General features: G+C 43.8%; 1 protein-coding gene across 1 annotated transcript in view; it reads right to left on the bottom strand.

Moving 5' to 3' along the window:
- LOC121551829 (centrosomal protein of 112 kDa-like) overlaps positions 1-17,434 on the bottom strand; it is a 194,055-nt gene that overhangs the window by 161,732 nt on the left and 14,889 nt on the right. Inside the window, exons 7-9 of the mRNA XM_045210708.1 lie at positions 16,035-16,082; positions 15,850-15,924; positions 8,106-8,192 (exon numbers count right to left, since the gene is read on the bottom strand). Of these exons, the coding sequence (XP_045066643.1) occupies positions 8,106-8,192; positions 15,850-15,924; positions 16,035-16,082 (210 nt within the window). The remainder of the gene's footprint in view (positions 1-8,105; positions 8,193-15,849; positions 15,925-16,034; positions 16,083-17,434) is intronic.

Below are 17,434 nucleotides of genomic sequence, written 5' to 3'. Positions count from 1 at the left end.
TGTCCTCTCAGCTGAACAACATCCCTAATGCACAAAGACCATTGAACAGCAACGAAGAATTTGGTGTTGGTCAAGCCTAACCCAGCCACCACATTTCCCCAGTCCAAAGGCAACGAGCAAGTTCCTGGGAAGAAGTCTCCCTCTGTCCCTGAGCAGCCACAACAAGCAGCCAGAAGCTCCCAAATATTCCCTCCAGAACCACACCAGTAAAGGGTATTCCACAGTCATGGTGGCACTTGGACACGCCAGACCAACCTATTCCCCTCTCTGTCCCTGAGCAGCCAGAACAAGTCCCCAGTGCCATGACACTCCTACAGATCCAGTGCTCCTGAGGTAGCAGAACATGTGCAAGGCAAGCCACGGGGGTATTGGGTTTCAGCAGATTCCTCCATTACCCTGGCAACCAGCAAAGTAAGGGGATAACATCCCCCTCTTTCTCTGAGCAGCCAGAACAGGTCCCTGAGATCAAGCAGCAACAGGTCCCCTGGATCAAGCAGAAAGTGGTCCCAGAGATCGAGCAGCAAGAACAGGTCCCCTGGATCAAGCAGAAAAAAGTGGTCCCTGAGATCGAGCAGCAAGTACAGGTCCCCTGGATCAAGCAGAAAAAAGTGGTCCCCAAGATCGCGCAGCAAGCACAGGTCCCCTGGATCAAGCAGAAAAAAGTGGTCCCCGAGATCGAGCAGCAAGCACTGGTCCCCTGGATCAAGCAGAAAAAAGTGGTCCCCGAGATCGAGCAGCAAGCACTGGTCCCCTGGATCAAGCAGAAAAAAGTGGTCTTGCATGGAGCCCCAGGCCGAGGGAGATTTACATGTATTTTGTGTTTCTTCCATTTGCGGGAGGAGCTTGTCAATGATCTCAAGGCAGCTGGGACCAAGGTCCCCCTGCTCAAGAAAGCACATATACATGCCCGTCTGAAGTTTGCCAATGAACAACTGAATGATTCAGAGGAAAACTGGGTGAAAGTGTTGTGGTCAGATGAGACCAAAATGGAGCTCTTTGGCATCAACTCAACTCGCCGTGTTTGGAGGAGGAGGAATGCTGCCTATGACCCCAAGAACACCATCCCCACCGTCAAACATGGAGGTGGAAACATTATGCTTTGGGGGTGTTTTTCTGCTAAGGGGACAGAACAACTTCACCGCATCAAAGGGACGATGGACAGGGCCATGTACTGTCAAATCTTGGGTGAGAACCTCCTTCCCTCAGCCAGGGCATTGAAAATGGGTCGTGGATGGGTACTCCAGCATGACAATGACCCAAAACACACGGCCAAGGCAACAAAGGAGTGGCTCAAGAAGAAGCACATTAAGGTCCTGGAGTGGCCTAGCCAGTCTCCAGACCTTAATCCCATAGAAAATCTGTGGAGGAAGCTGAAAGTTCGAGTTGCCAAACGTCAGCCTCGAAACCTTAATCACTTGGAGAAGATCTGCAAAGAGGAGTGGGACAAAATCCCTCCTGAGATGTGTGCAAACCTGGTGGCCAACTACAAGAAACGTCTGACCTCTGTGATTGCCAACAACGGTTTTGCCACCAAGTACTAAGCCATGTTTTGCAGAGGGGTCAAATACTTATTTCCCTCATTAAAATGCAAATCAATTTAACATTTTTGACATACGTTTTCCTGGATTTTTTTGTTGTTGTTATTCTGTCTCTCACTGTTCAAATAAACCTACCATTAAAATTATAGACTGATCATTTCTTTGTCAGTGGGCAAATGTACAAAATCAGCAGGGGATCAAATACTTTTTTCCCTCACTGTATATACTTATTATGGACACAGTATGCTTTGCATTAGTTATCTTGTTGTTATTAGTCCTATCCTTCAACTCCATTCAACACCACCCATCTATCTCTTAACACCATCCATATTGGATTTCTATTTGCCATATACAGTGGGGGAAAAAAGTATTTAGTCAGCCACCAATTGTGCAAGTTCTCCCACTTAAAAAGATGAGAGAGGCCTGTAATTTTCATCATAGGTACACGTCAACTATGACAGACAAAATGAGAAAAAGAAAATCACATTGTAGGATTTTTAATGAATTTATTTGCAAATTATGGTGGAAAATAAGTATTTGGTCAATAACAAAAGTTTCTCAATACTTTGTTATATACCCTTTGTTGGCAATGACACAGGTCAAACGTTTTCTGTAAGTCTTCACAAGGTTTTCACACACTGTTGCTGGTATTTTGGCCCATTCCTCCATGCAGATCTCCTCTAGAGCAGTGATGTTTTGGGGCTGTCGCTGGGCAACACGGACTTTCAACTCCCCTCCCAAAGATTTTCTATGGGGTTGAGATCTGGAGACTGGCTAGGCCACTCCAGGACCTTGAAATGCTTCTTACGAAGCCACTCCTTCGTTGCCCGGGCGGTGTGTTTGGGATCATTGTCATGCTGAAAGACCCAGCCACGTTTCATCTTCAATGCCCTTGCTGATGGAAGGAGGTTTTCACTCAAAATCTCACGATACATGGCCCCATTCATTCTTTCCTTTACACGGATCAGTCGTCCTGGTCCCTTTGCAGAAAAACAGCCCCAAAGCATGATGTTTCCACCCCCATTCTTCACAGTAGGTATGGTGTTCTTTGGATGCAACTCAGCATTCTTTGTCCTCCAAACACGACGAGTTGAGTTTTTACCAAAAAGTTCTATTTTGGTTCCATCTGACCATATGACATTCTCCCAATCCTCTTCTGGATCATCCAAATGCACTCTAGCAAACTTCAGATGGGCCTGGACATGTACTGGCTTAAGCAGGGGGACACGTCTGGCACTGCAGGATTTGAGTCCCTGGCGGCGTAGTGTGTTACTGATGGTAGGCTTTGTTACTTTGGTCCCAGCTCTCTGCAGGTCATTCACTAGGTCCCCCAGTTTGGTTCTGGGATTTTTGCTCACCGTTCTTGTGATCATTTTGACCCCACGGGGTGAGATCTTGCGTGGAGCCCCAGATCGAGGGAGATTATCAGTGGTCTTGTATGTCTTCCATTTACTAATAATTGCTCCCACAGTTGATTTCTTCAAACCAAGCTGCTTACCTATTGCAGATTCAGTCTTCCCAGCCTGGTGCAGGTCTACAATTTTGTTTCTGGTGTCCTTTGACAGCTCTTTGGTCTTGGCCATAGTGGAGTTTGGAGTGTGACTGTTTGAGGTTGTGGACAGGTGTCTTTTATACTGATAACAAGTTCAAACAGGTGCCATTAATACAGGTAACGAGTGGAGGACAGAGGAGCCTCTTAAAGAAGAAGTTACAGGTCTGTGAGAGCCAGAAATCTTGCACAATTGGTGGCTGACTAAATACTTTTTTTCCCCACTGTATATTTCAACTGTACTGTGATGTTTTACAAGAGTTCTGAACCCTTCTATTCTCATTGTTTCTACAGATTGTAAATTAAAAATAAACATTTTTGCTAAAAGTATTATTATATTATTGATCGATTGACTACGACTTTTCAGATCACCCAGTAGTGCTATCTGCAGGGTTAGCTCCAGGTAAATATTGCAATCCTTTAGCCATTCCTGGACCTGTGTCCAAAAACAAGCTACAAATGGACAGTACCAAAACAAATGATCTAATGATTCTGTCTATTCGCAGCAAAATCTGCAGAGCTGGGAAGATTGTATCCCCCATATAAATAACATTCTATTGGTAGCAAGAATTTTATATAATAATTTAAATTGAAAAATTCTAAGTTTTGAATCCGGCGTCGTTTTGCGCATCAGTTCATAAACACTATGCCATGGAATCGGTACGTCAGAAATCTCTTCCCAACTATTTTGCAATCTATATGGGATGGCTGTCAGTCCTTTGGTCCTTAAACTAAACTGGTATACTTTTTTATTTATTCAAAAGTTCCTTACTTTTTCCCCCTTCCACTTTCCTCTTTTTGCAGTAATGCTGCAATTATTTGGTTGTAATTTGGGTAGAGCAGACATTTCCATATGTTTTTGTTAGCTGCATAACTCCACCAGTCCTACCTACGATATCATTTACAAAGATTATTTTTAGAAAAAATGTTTAAAAAAGGTATAATGGTTTTTATCAATTAGTATATTTGAGTTTAACCACAATATTTGTTGCATTATTTGTTCTGTCGTTTCCAGAGGATTAAATTGAAATTGCAACCAACTTTCTATGGCTTGTTTTAGAAATAGTGATATTTGGGAGATGATTTCCTTTTCAAATAACTGAAAGTGAGAGGTTGTAATCTGAATAAAGGGAAGAAGGCTATTCTTGAAAATTGGGTGAGATAATCTTACTAATTTTCTAGAGAACCAGTTTGGATTTAAGTATAACTTTTGTATGACTGAAGCTTTTAGTGATAGGTCTAATGCGTTAATATTTTATAATTTCTGTCCTCCGAATTCATATTCATTATATAAATAGGCCCGTTTAATTTTGTCTGGCTTGCCGTTCCAAATAAAATGGAATATGTTTTTCTCATATAATTAAAAAAACTGCTTGCTAGGCGTAGGCAAGACCATAACAAAATAGGTAAACTGGGATAATACTAAAGAGTTAATCAGGGTGATTTTTCCACAAATTGACAGGTATTTTCCTTTCCATGGTAGCAAGATCTTATCTATTTTTGCTAACTTTCTATTACAATGTATTGGAGTGAGAGAATTTCTTTCATTTCGGATATGTATTCCGAGTATATCCACATCACCATCAGACCATTTTATTGGTAAACTACATGGTCATGTAACATTTTTATTTTCTAGTGATCCAATACGTAATATAGTACATCTATCATAATTTGGTTGTAATCCAGAGAGGTTAGAAAATGTATCTAGATCTTCTATGAGGCTGTGGAGGGATTCAAGTTGTCGATTTAAAAGAAAACATGAATCATCAGCGTACAATGACACCTTTGTTTTTAAGCCCTGGATTTCTAATCCTTTGATATTATTGTTGGATCTGATTTTAATAGCTAACATTTCGATGGCCACAATAAATAGATATGCCGATAATGGACAACCTTGTTTCACTCCTCTTGATAGTTTAAAACTTTCTGAGAAATAGCCATTATTTACTATTTTACACCTAGGGTTACTATACATGATTTTAACCCATTTTATAAGAGATTTTCCAAAATTGAAATGCTCCAGGCATTTATATATAAACCCTAGTCGTACTTTATCAAATGCCTTTTCAAAGTCTGCTATGAATTGCAGGCCTGGTTTCCCAGATTTTTCATAGTGTTCTATTGTTTCCAGTACTTGCCTTTATTATCTCCAATGTATCGTCCATGTAAAAAACCTGTCTGATTAGAATGAATAATGTCCGACAATACCTTTTTAATTATATGCGCTATACATTTTGCATCACAACACTGAAGTGTAAGGGGCCTCCAATTTTTTAAATGGACTGGATCTTTATATTTTCCACTTGTATCCTGTTTCAGTAATAATGAAATCAGACCCTCTTCTTGAGTGTCTGATAATCTACCATTTACATAGATGGATTATCTTGGCAAAGGAGAAATGGTCTCTAACAGGGATGTAAACAAATTTGTGCACAAATTTTGAGATAATTAAGTTTTGTGCATATGGAAAATGTCTGGGATATTTTATTTCAGCTCATGAAACATGGGACCAACACTTTACATGTTGCGTTTATATTTTTGTTCAGTGTACATATCTACCTGAATTACCTCGTACCCCTGCACATCAACTGGGTACTGATCCCCGTGTATATAGCCACGTTATCATTACTCATCGTGGATTTATTCCTGGTTATTATTTTTCTATTTATTCCTCGTTATTTTTCTACTATTTCTTTTTTTTCCTCTCTCTGCATTGTTGGGAAGTAAGCATTTCACTGTTAAGTCTACACCTGTTGTTTACGAAGCATGTGACAAATAACATTTGATTTGATTTAATGAGAGATACACAATACTGCATCAATAGAATTCCCATCCCCAAACACATCTCATAACAGGAGGTGTCTACAGATGAGCCTTGACCGACATCACTGCATCCTCTGACTCAATTGCGTCCCCTTCCAATACGGACATCAAATAAAATATCACATGCATGAGTGAAACTAAATATTTAAAAAACTGATACCAATACATTGTTTTAGAAATGGTGAGCGCTGGGCTCTCCATTGTACTGAACTGATAACAGTGTTGTGTCTTGTGTTATGCATAGCAGTACATGCTAGGAGGCTAATCAGTGTTATTCGGAATGATAATATCCTCAGAGCTGCATTAGTATAAGGGACCATGAAAGAGGCTGTTTTAGAACACATGACAGAGAGAGAGAGAGAGAGGAGAGAAGGAGAGAGAGAGAAGGAGAGAGGAGAGAGAGAAACTGTGGACCATTTCACAGCGCCGCCTTGTCTTTTGATACGCACGGTGGAGATTTGATCAAAACCCCCTGTAAGAGAGATTATTTCCCCTCCTAAACAGTCCCGGGGACCATCAGAGGGTTATTTGTCCTGGGTTTTGTCTGTTAGAAGTGCACTCTGTGTCTAAGCCTGTCGTGGCCAGAGTGAGTGGGATGGGAGAGATGAAAGGGAAGGGAATGAAGGGGGGCAAAGGAAAGTTCACAGAACATTTAGTGACGTCCAATTTTGAAATGTTCCCATCGGCCTTCCTGAGAGGAGAGAGGAGGGTGTGTTTTGGGCACACATAGAGGGGGTCGTCGTAACGGGGTGTCAGAGATGGGGTCCAGAGGGACTTGGCTGTGAGTGGGAGCTGAGGAAGGACAGCTTTCAGGACGGTAATTGTGGGGCTTTTATAACATCTCTATTGCAGAGAGACTCCAGCCTGACTGACTGACTGACTAGCATAGACACTAATACTATCCGACCGTCTGGAGGAAGAGGAGCCATTACATTACACACAAAGGCACAGCATACCGCAATCTGAGATAGCGTAGCAATCTGAGGATGTACAATATGGGTTGTTATTTGTTAATCATCTCTTTACAGTCTCAATGGAGCTTGATAATCTAGGCTACACAGCATTATGAAAAAAAGTATTTCACTATTGTGGTATTCTGGCCATCTCAGATCCTTAGAGGATTGCTCCTTGGGCAGCACCTTATAGATGGATATATTAAACTCTGTTTGTTCACACGCTCCAACACTGCCATGTTAAAAAACCAATACAGGTCTGCCTGAGCTAATTATATAGCTATTGTGCGCACGCACACACACACACTATTGATCCATGGCTATACATACCATACAACACTCAGGCCTGTTCTCTTGTTATCCTCTCTCATGTCATCTATGAGACAATGACCAGTCTTACCACCATCAGCACCACACTCATCCATAATTCATCTAGTTAAAACTAGCGCAAGCCAGCTTCCCCATGCACCTTTGAATGGGCTTGTTAAAGTCTCTACCCCAACACCACTCCCCTTTGAAGCCATTAGTCAAACGGCTGGGTAAACAGGGACCAAATTGAATCCGACATCGCTCGCAATCTGTACGCAATTAGCGTGATTTCCCTGCAATGACACAGACACTAAAGAGAGAGGGATGGAGAGAGAGAGCGGGAGAGGTGGGGAGGGGAGGAGCTGTCACCGTGTCTCCTGTCAGAGACAAAGAGCTAATTGACAGTTTAAACATAGGGAAAATTGGGCTATTTCTGTTTTATTGAAATATTCTGTAGCAACAATGAAAACAGACGTTTTTCGGACGAAGTTGACAGATCCCAGGTGCTTGATGTAGAGCTGAGTCTATATACCCCTGGTGTTCAGACTTCAGAGTCATTTCCACCAAGATTGCAAGGAGATTTGAAGAGGGCCTGAGTAGGATGCTGAAGAGCTATTTTTCTTAGTGGAGGAGCCCAGAGAGGGAGGGAGAAAAGTGTTTGAGCCCAGCCAAAAAGTCATCAGATGTAGTGTCATGGTGGGGGTGGGGAAGTGTGCAGGGAGAATTCCTCGTTATACCTACCTTCTGCACTGTCTCACTTTACTGTACTGTTTGTCCTCCATTATATAAATGCATGGTTTCATGTCTGGGCCATACTATAACATCCCTACAGATGATATTATGGCTGTATGTGTGAATTTCTCTAAAAGATCAAATAATCAAACAAATTCAATCATTCAATTAATTCATTGATAAATCAATCAGCGCTCTGACCTTCTGCACGTCTGCGTCGTGCTTCTGCTGCATCTTCAGTTTCTCCTCCTGGTGCTTGGCCTCCAGGACTTTAGTCTTCATCTCAGCCTGCACGGAAACACACAGGACCATGACAGACAGGGGAGTCAATACACATATCATCCAAACACAGCACAGGAGATGGACAAAATAGCAATGGCAATGTCCGCTGACCCTGTTTTTACTAAATAGGCCAACTAATGGCAAGTAGTGGCAAGTAGTGGCATTACAGATATTTATTGTTGATGGTGCATAGAGCGGCAGCGGTGTCAATGAATCAAGCTTCATTAACATTTCAAAACATATTTATCTACAAACAGGACTTCAAATGTGTGTAGGAGGGATGAACCAGACACGACAGTGTGTGTGTGTGTGTGTGATAATACTGAAATACAGTATTAGTCAGTGACAGAGACAGGCTTGGCCAGAGAGAACAATGCATAGGCTACAGTTATCCACTGACACGGTCGGCTCCTTTCATTTTAGCTCAATATACAGGGGATCAACAGTTAAACCGTCTGAATCTGCATGTCAAGACAGAGCTCCCAGAGCCATTCATTCACTCCCACATACACACACACAATGCCACAGGAAAATAATACACACTTTGTTAATACGCCGGAAGTGTACACACACACACACAAAGTAACACACATAGTAATTCAAAATATTTGTACTCACACACTCAAACCAGGTAGACACATCAACACCCACACACACTTTCAGATACCGCTTGCTTTTACAGAGTGGGTTTAATACTAAACGCCAACCACAGACCTTCTCAGTGACTACCTAACACAGCTCCTCCTGTCATATCTCCCTCTCATCAGCCCTGCCAGAGGTTATATTGCTTTGTGGCTTCAGGTTTCCTGAGTATTTACCAGGAAATACTGGAGGACGCAGGCCTTTCATCTGGCTAATGAGACACTCTCCCCAACACGTGGCGAGACTGATAGGAGAGGCCACCCTGTCCCGTGGCTATCCCTGTTTGGCAGTCTTCCCCTACTTCTTTGAACTGCCGCTGACAGTTGTTGTGTTGTTGGCTCACAGTGTCTAGTGGTCTACCTTATCTGATTGCCACTGGGTGAGAAGAGGAGAGAAGGCCTCCTCAGGGCATGACATGTGCCCCTGATCTGTTGTGCCACTGTAGAACTGTCTGGCCTCAGGACTTGGCAGCTCTGGGGCCAACAGTCACCCAGTCAGTGGAAAAAAGAGCTTGCTAACGTTGTCAACACAAAAGGGATTTAGACAGGATGAGTCCGTATTGCTTTGTGACTAATGTACTTACTCACAGGTTTTAGTCACTGGAAGGTTTGATTCATTGCTCAACTCTGGGGCTCAGTGACAAATACATCCTTCCAAGTTGGAAAATGCCTTTTGGGCAGTCATGTAACCCGTATCTGCGGAGGTAGTTTAGATGCTTAAGTCCCCTATTGTATTGACATTTGACAAACTAGCCAATACCTGCCCATTCATTCTCACAACAATGCTAATGTTTGCTTTCGAGCAACAAGGATCTGTATCGTACTCATTCCCAGGGTCTTCTACATTCAAACTAGATGATTCCTATTGTAAACTACTGCTGCCATTATCCCACAACTTCAATCTGCTACTTATCCTCCTTCAATGGTGCCATGTGAAGTTCTCTCTCTCTTTTCTCTCTCCGTTTCTCTTTCTTTTCTATTGAATTACCACCATTTTCTTGTGCAATCTCCGAGACCACAGGAGACTTGTTGGAGGAGAGATTAGGCTGATTGAAGTGAGGGAGTCAAGAAGATTTTCCAGCGGCGCTCCAAACACGTGGGTGTCACTTTCTCATCACCTCTTCAAATGAGCTTTCTAGAAAGTTTGTCAAACTACATCAGGGGCTTTCGAAAAATGGTTTATAGAGGAAATAGAAGGGAGGGAAGAAGGGAGGGGGAGAGGAGGAAGGAGAGAGGAGGGAGAGAGAGGAGGAAGGAGAGTTGAGGAAGGAGAGAGGAGGAAGGAGAGAGGAGGAGGGAGAGAGAAGGAGGGAGAGAGAAGGAGGGAGAGAGGAGGAAGGAGAGAGGAGGAGGGAGAGAGGAGGAAGGAGAGAGGAGGAAGGAGAGAGGAGCATTAGTTCCCATTTTCAGGCTCAAAGGCCCTGCTCTCTTTCACCTCATGATTCTCACCAAACAGCGCTGAGGCTGAAAATCAGATAAGAGGGGCTAGTCGTCTGAATCAAAGACAGAGCAGAGAGGCCGTCACATAGGATCCATGCATGGAAGCAGTTGTATCATTATGCCTTTGGAAAGCATGGGCAGATTGGAAACTGAACCTCAGCTCCAGACCCCTTTGGCCGAGCTGCAGCCATTAGAGGAAGAATCACAGAGCCCTGTGATGGTGCTTGTGAGGAGAACCCCAGGAGTACCAGGGGAAAATGTAGTCTCTCTCTCTCTTTATTTTTGCATGCATCACCCCATCTGCATGTGCCAAAGCAATCACATCACGTAGGTCTAATCCTAACCCTATGGGTGGGACTGGCTGAATGGTCTTTGATCATTTAATTGATTATACCACGGACCCATCCCATAGCACCTGTGGTGTGAGCACAGCACAGTAAGGGTGTGTGTAGAGGGGATTACAAGGACTAGACTTGTAACCTCAACCATGGGTGAAAATACATGACCATATGAGACCAAAGTGACTCAACTTCATGGTGGCCAACGTCTGCTTCAGCTGCCACATTACCACACACTTACTCAACTTATCAATGAAGTCAGTAGCTTAACTGGTACAGTCAGCGATCTTAACAATTTATCAATGAAGTCAGTAGCTTAACTGGTACAGTCAGTGTTCTTATCAATGAAGTCAGTAGCTTAACTGGTACAGTCAGTGATCTTTCGAAATTATCAATGAAGTTAGTAGCTTAACTGGTACAGTCAGCGATCTTATCAACTTATCAATGAAGTCAGTAGATTAACTGATACAGTTAGCGATCTTATCAACTTATCAATGAAGTCAGTAGCTTAACTGGTACAGTCAGTGTTCTTATCAATGAAGTCAGTAGCTTAACTGGTACAGTCAGTGATCTTTCGAACTTATCAATGAAGTTAGTAGCTTAACTGGTACAGTCAGCGATCTTATCAACTTATCAATGAAGTCAGTAGCTTAACTGGTACAGTCAGCGATCTTATCAACTTATCAATGAAGTCAGTAGCTTAACTGTTACAGTCAGCATTCTTATCAATTAAGTCAGTAGCTTAACTGATACAGTCAGCGTTCTTATCAACTTATCAATGAAGTCAGTAGCTTAACTGGTACAGTCAGTGTTCTTATCAATGAAGTTAGTAGCTTAACTGGTACAGTCAGCAATCTTATCAACTTATCAATGAAGTCAGTAGCTTAACTGGTACAGTCAGCAATCTTTTCAATTTATCAATGAAGTTAGTAGCTTAACTGGTACAGTCAGCGATCTTATCAACTTATCAATGAAGTCAGTAGCTATCTGGTACAGTCAGCGATCTTATCAACTTATCAATGAAGTCAGTAGCTTATCTGGTACAGTCAGCGATCTTATCAACTTATCAATGAAGTCAGTAGCTTAACTGGTACAGTCAGCGATCTTATCAACTTATCAATGAAGTCAGTAGCTTAACTGTACAGTCAGCGTTCTTATCAACTTATCAATGAAGTCAGTAGCTTAACTGGTACAGTCAGCGATTTTATCAATTTATCAATGAAGTCAGTAGCTGAACTGGTACAGTCAGCGATCTTATACACTTATCAATGAAGTCTGTAGCTTAACTGGGGATGTGCTTGGTGTGAGAGCCCAGAGTTCCTTAATATCTTTAATATAGTTCATCTTTAGCAACATGTGGCGAGGACCAGACCCAGCTGCAGGTCATTTCCCAGTAGGCGTCATTTCCTGCCGGTGGTCATACGAGCCACGCCATGGCGGGCAAGGCCTGCGTACGGGGCTTAATGTGGAACCGCTGGAGATGATAAGATTCAGGTGGTGAGGATCGAGTCGGAGTGAGTCACTGAGACACTTCTGAGGAGGGGTCGTGTGTGTGTGTGTGTGTGTGTGTGTGTGGTCACAACTCTACCCTGCTGGACTTGGACAACTCCTTTTTATTGTCAACTGTGACTCAAAAGTCACTGAATAGAAAGAAGACATTTTGAGCGTCACAGATTCCGAAGAAACACAGACCTCCAATATCCATTTATAAACCACTGTGGTGTTAAGGCTCCTACATTCTATGGGGAGATTTTCTGGTAAACAGAAAGGTGGCAATTGAATACATTTCTGTTAAAAATAGGCCTAATCATGGAAAAGCAACAAGTTTCACCATGAACAAAAGCCTGGGGGTTAGACCTGAGTCATATTCATTAGGCACCAAATGGAGAGAAATAAACTGCCTGAAACTGGGAGGGACTACCTGAACTTAAGAAATGATAGTTTTCACTTTTCGTTGCAAAACTTTTTGCTACTCTGTTCTCTAATGAATACGACCCTATTAGTTGTCAGACCTGACTGAAAACAAGACCATAAAACAACCACTGTGAAACCAGATAAGCCCATCTACAAAAGCCATTCAGGTCTGTTGGCAGGAGTTTCTCTGTTCCCTTCGTGGGGTTGGAGGTAAGAGCTGCAGGAAAAACTGAGTTTCACCTCGCCCCACACACCCACACACTAATACATGTACACACACAGACACACACACATTCCCAGCCCAGACAGTAAAATCCCAGTTCAACACCATTTCCTCTCTTGAAAGTCAAGTGCTTCTGAGCGCCTTTTAACTGGGCCCCGTATCGCCACGCTGGGTAGTGATCTGGCCTATATAAAACTACTGAGAGGGCTGGCCAGCTCTCCTCCCTGGCTCCTCAACACACAGCCTGGGACTGACAGCTGACTGCTATCAACCTCCTACACACAGACACACACACTACCGTAAACACACAAACACACACTAATACAAGCACACTAATACAAGCATGGAATAACATTCCAAGCATTAGTTCCCATTTTCAGGCTCAAAGGCCCTGCTCTCTTTCACATCATGATTCTCACCAAACAGCGCTGAGGCTGACTGTGACACTTGGTGCCTGACTGAGCTGAAAATATAATAACACACAAAGTCATGTGAACATGTGAGTCTCCGCTCCTCCAGTCAGAATGGATATAACCACATTAGTCTCCGCTCCTCCAGTCAGAATGGATATAACCACATTAGGAGGGCTGATGAGCATTGTCGGTGGTGCCCCTATGAACCAATCTCTCTCTCCCTCTTTTCCTCTCCCTCCCTCCCCCCTCTCTCTCTCCCGCTCTATCCCTCCCCCCGGCTCCCTCTCCCTCGCTCTCACCCTCTCTATCCCTCTCTGTCCCCCTCCATCCCTCTCCCTTCTTGCCCAGCTCACTGAAGTTGATCTAATTGAGTACAGCATTTCTCCAGGGGGACATAAAAAGCCATGGCGATTAGAGTCAAGTCATGCTCAGTTTTATATTTAACAGTGTGAGTAAAGGCGGGTGGGGGGGACTTCAAAGAGTGCTTTCAGAATTGGATTTTCAGCTTAAATCCACATAAGGAAAAACTGTCATCACTGGTCAGGTTTTTTTCTCTTAAAAAGGGGCATTCGGAATCGTCCCTTTTGGAACAACAAACTCAACACAAAGCGCAGCCCAGAACATAATATTTTGGCATAAGGAGGTTAAACTCTTTACCAGAGTGACGCTATGTTAAGTTTGCTTTGAATGGGACTCAACTTGTGGTTCACAGTTTTGGGTTAATGTTATGATCTTGAATTCTTTTACTCCTTCGAATTTAGATCCACAAATTCTCACTCTATCATCCTGTTGACATGGACTAGGAGATTGGTCAGGCCTACCTCCATCACTATGGATAAAGGCTACAATTGGTTGTGTACTGTTTTTTAATAACGTCAAATCGAATCAAATTTATAGTTAAAATACAACAGGTATAGACCTTACTTACAAGCCCTTATCTAACAATGCAGAGTTTAATGCGCACTACACTCTGTAGCGCCTTGCGGTTGGATGCCGAGCAGTTGCCATACCAAGCGGTGATGCAACCAGTCAGGATGTTCTCAATGGTGCAGCTGTATAATTTGTTGAGGATCTGAAGACCCATGTCTCCTGAGAGGGAATAGGCGTTGTCGTGCCCTCATCACGACTGTCTTGGTGTGTTTGGACCATGATAGTTTGTTAGTGATAGGACTTAGTGCCTGCAAGGAACTTGAATCTCTCGACCCGCTCCACTACAGCCCTGTCGATGTGAATGGGGGCTTGCTAGGCCCTCCTTTTCCTGTAGTCTACGATCAGCTCCTTTGTCTTGCTCACGTTGAGGGAGAGGTTGTTGTCCTGTCACAACACTGCCAGGTCTCTGACCTCCTCCCTATAGGCTGTCTCATCGTTGTCGGTGATCAGGCCTACCACAATTGTGTCATCGGCAAACTTAATGATGGTGTTGGAGTCGTGCTTGGCCACGCAGTCGTGGGTGAAGAGGGAGTACAGGAGGGGACTAAGCACACACCCCTGAGGGGCCCCGTGTTGAGGATCAGCAAAGCAGATGTGTTGTTGCCTGCCCTTACCACCTGGAGGCGGCCCGTCAGAAAGTCCAGGATCCAGTTGCAGAGGGAGGTGTTTAGTCCGAGGGTCCTTAGCTTAGTGATGAGCTTTGATGGCACTATAGTGTTGAACGCTGAGCTAAAGTCAACGAACAGCATTTTCACGTAGGTGAGCGTGATCACACTCGTCCGGAACAGCTGGTGCTCTCATGCATGCTTCAGTGTTGCTCGAAGCGAGCATGGAAGGCATTTAGCTCATCTGGTAGGTTAGAGTCACTGGGCATCTCGTGGCTGGGTTTCCCTTTGTAATAGTTTGCAAGCCCTGCTACATCCGACGAGCATCAGAGCGGGTGTAGTAGGATTCAATCTTAGTCCTGTACTGACGCTTTGCCGGAGGGCATAGCGGGATTTCTTATAAGCGTCCGGATTAGTGTCCCACTCCTTGAAAGCGGCACCTCTAGCCTTTAGCTCAGTGCGGATGTTGCCTGTAATTCATGGCTTCTGATTGGGATATGTACGTATGGTCACTGTGGGGACGACGTCGTCGATGTACTTATTGATGAAGCCGGTGACTGATGTGGTATACTCCTCAATGCCATCGGATGAATCGAGGAACATATTCCAGTCTGTGCTAGCAAAGCATTCCTATATCTTAGCATCTGCGTCATCTGACCACTTCCGTATTGAGCGAGTACTTCCTGCTTGGGTTTTTGCTTGTAAGCAGGAATCAGGAGGATAGAATTATGGTCAGATTTGCCAAATGGAGGGCGAGGGAGAGCTTTGTACGCGTCTCTGTGTGTGGAGTAAAGGTGGTCTAGTCTTTTTCCCTATGGTTGCACATGCTGGTAGAAATGAGGTCAAATGGATTTAAGTTTTCCTGCATTTAAGTCCCCGGCTACTAAGAGCGCCGCTTCTGGGTGAGCATTCTCTTATTTGCTTATGACCTTATACAGCTCGTTGAGTGCGGTCTTAGTGCCTGCATCGGTTTGTGGTGGTAAATAGACAGCTACGAAAAATATAGATGAAAACTCTCTTGGTAAATAGTGTGGTCTACAGCTTATCATGAGGTACTCTACCTCAGTATTGATTGAGGTACTCAACCAGTATTGCTTGCTGGAATAGTTGATGATTATTGGATGGTTGTCTATAGTTAGCTGGGTGTTCTAGTGCCCACCTCTTTCTCCTGTCTTGCAACTGGGGTGTGCTCATCAGTCACAGTGCTATTCTTCAGGCTGGATTTGAGGAATATCTACAGTATGGAAATAAAAGAGTGGGTAAGAAAGAGACGGGGGGAAAAAAGTAACACTTGTCTAATGGAACCTGCCCTCAACACACATGGGAACCCTCCCTTACACTTACCGGAGACAGGGGGATAGGGTTCTCTCTCAAATACCTGGGGTTCTCAATCTGCAAGAGAATAAGAAAAGAAAGAAACAGAACAAAAAGCCCTTTACTTATTTTATATCTCCTCCTCTTCTCTTCTCTTCTCTTGACAAGCCTCCATCACAAACACATGTATATATATATATATAACACACAGAGACACAGACACACTCACCCCTCCCCGACCTCCACCCTCGGTTTGGCATAAACAATACAGGACTTCAAACTTCAAAGGCCGGCACTTAACACACAGTTAGTTTCTTCCGTCAACTCTGACTGTTTACAGAAAGGGAATACCTCGGCCACTTCAAGGCATTGTGTGTGTGCAGCTCAGCTAGGCCCATTTCCGCTTGGCTCCTCTTTCTGCCAGAGTCAGCCCTTTTGTCAACCCCGTTACTCTGTAAGCTATCCGTGACGCGTCTATCGGCCCAGGGAGACAGATGTGTATACACACTCCCTCACCAAACACGCCCGCTCTGTCCCCTTTGATTACACAGGGAAGAAAAAACACAATGCGTCAAGACTGAAGAGACGGCTAACAGGAATGACAACATAGACGTCAGCCCACCTTAGAGTGTGTTAAGACACAAGTGGACTGACTGACATGGCTATGGAGTAAAACCATCAATGGTTCAACTCTGTTAGGGGATTAAGCCGGGAGGACAAACTGTCGGCGGTTTCATCTCATTTCATTCTCCTTCTCCTTTCCTCTTGTTGTGAGTGACCTCATTATTTCTCTATGAACTTCCCAGGCAGCTTCACAGTGTGGATGACAGCTGCAAGGGAGCAGGCGGGATCACAGCCTTTTGAAACTGAGATAATCTTACTTTGTAGATGACAACAACTGACAGAAAGAGAGAGAGTAAAGAGTACTATAGCTAAGCCTCAAAGGGGAGGGGCGAAGGACGGGAGTATAGTGTGTGTGTGTGTGTGTGTATATTTGTGTTTTCTCTTTGGTGTAAAGGTTCAAGTTGGTGAGCTCATTCACTAATCCTAAATGAAAGGGGGACTCAGGCATGTTTGATGGCCCAGAGCTGGAGACCTAACTGGTCTGAACTGAATGACATGTCAGTAAGACATAGTGGACATCCAGTATAGCAGGATACTCCAGAATGACCAATCATTCAATACTAAACAGCTAGTGGCAGAACAAACCTCTGCCCTCTGAGCATAGAGCTGGTGCAGAGAGGAACTTTTGTTTTACCCCTGACACCCAGTTCAGCAAATCATGTTTATAAATAAAAGTTATTATAAAGTCTTACCAACATTTTTGATTGAATATTGAAAGTGGGCCCACACTTACCTCCCTATCTGTGGAGCTGAACGGCCCACATCCAACTCTGACCATGGGAGGCCCACATGCCAAGGCTTGCAGG

This window comes from Coregonus clupeaformis, chromosome 35 (genome assembly GCF_020615455.1).
Source record: "Coregonus clupeaformis isolate EN_2021a chromosome 35, ASM2061545v1, whole genome shotgun sequence".
Taxonomy (NCBI): domain Eukaryota; kingdom Metazoa; phylum Chordata; class Actinopteri; order Salmoniformes; family Salmonidae; genus Coregonus; species Coregonus clupeaformis.
The sequence above is the reverse complement of the archived record's forward strand: the minus strand, read 5'-3'. Positions and strand labels throughout refer to the sequence as shown.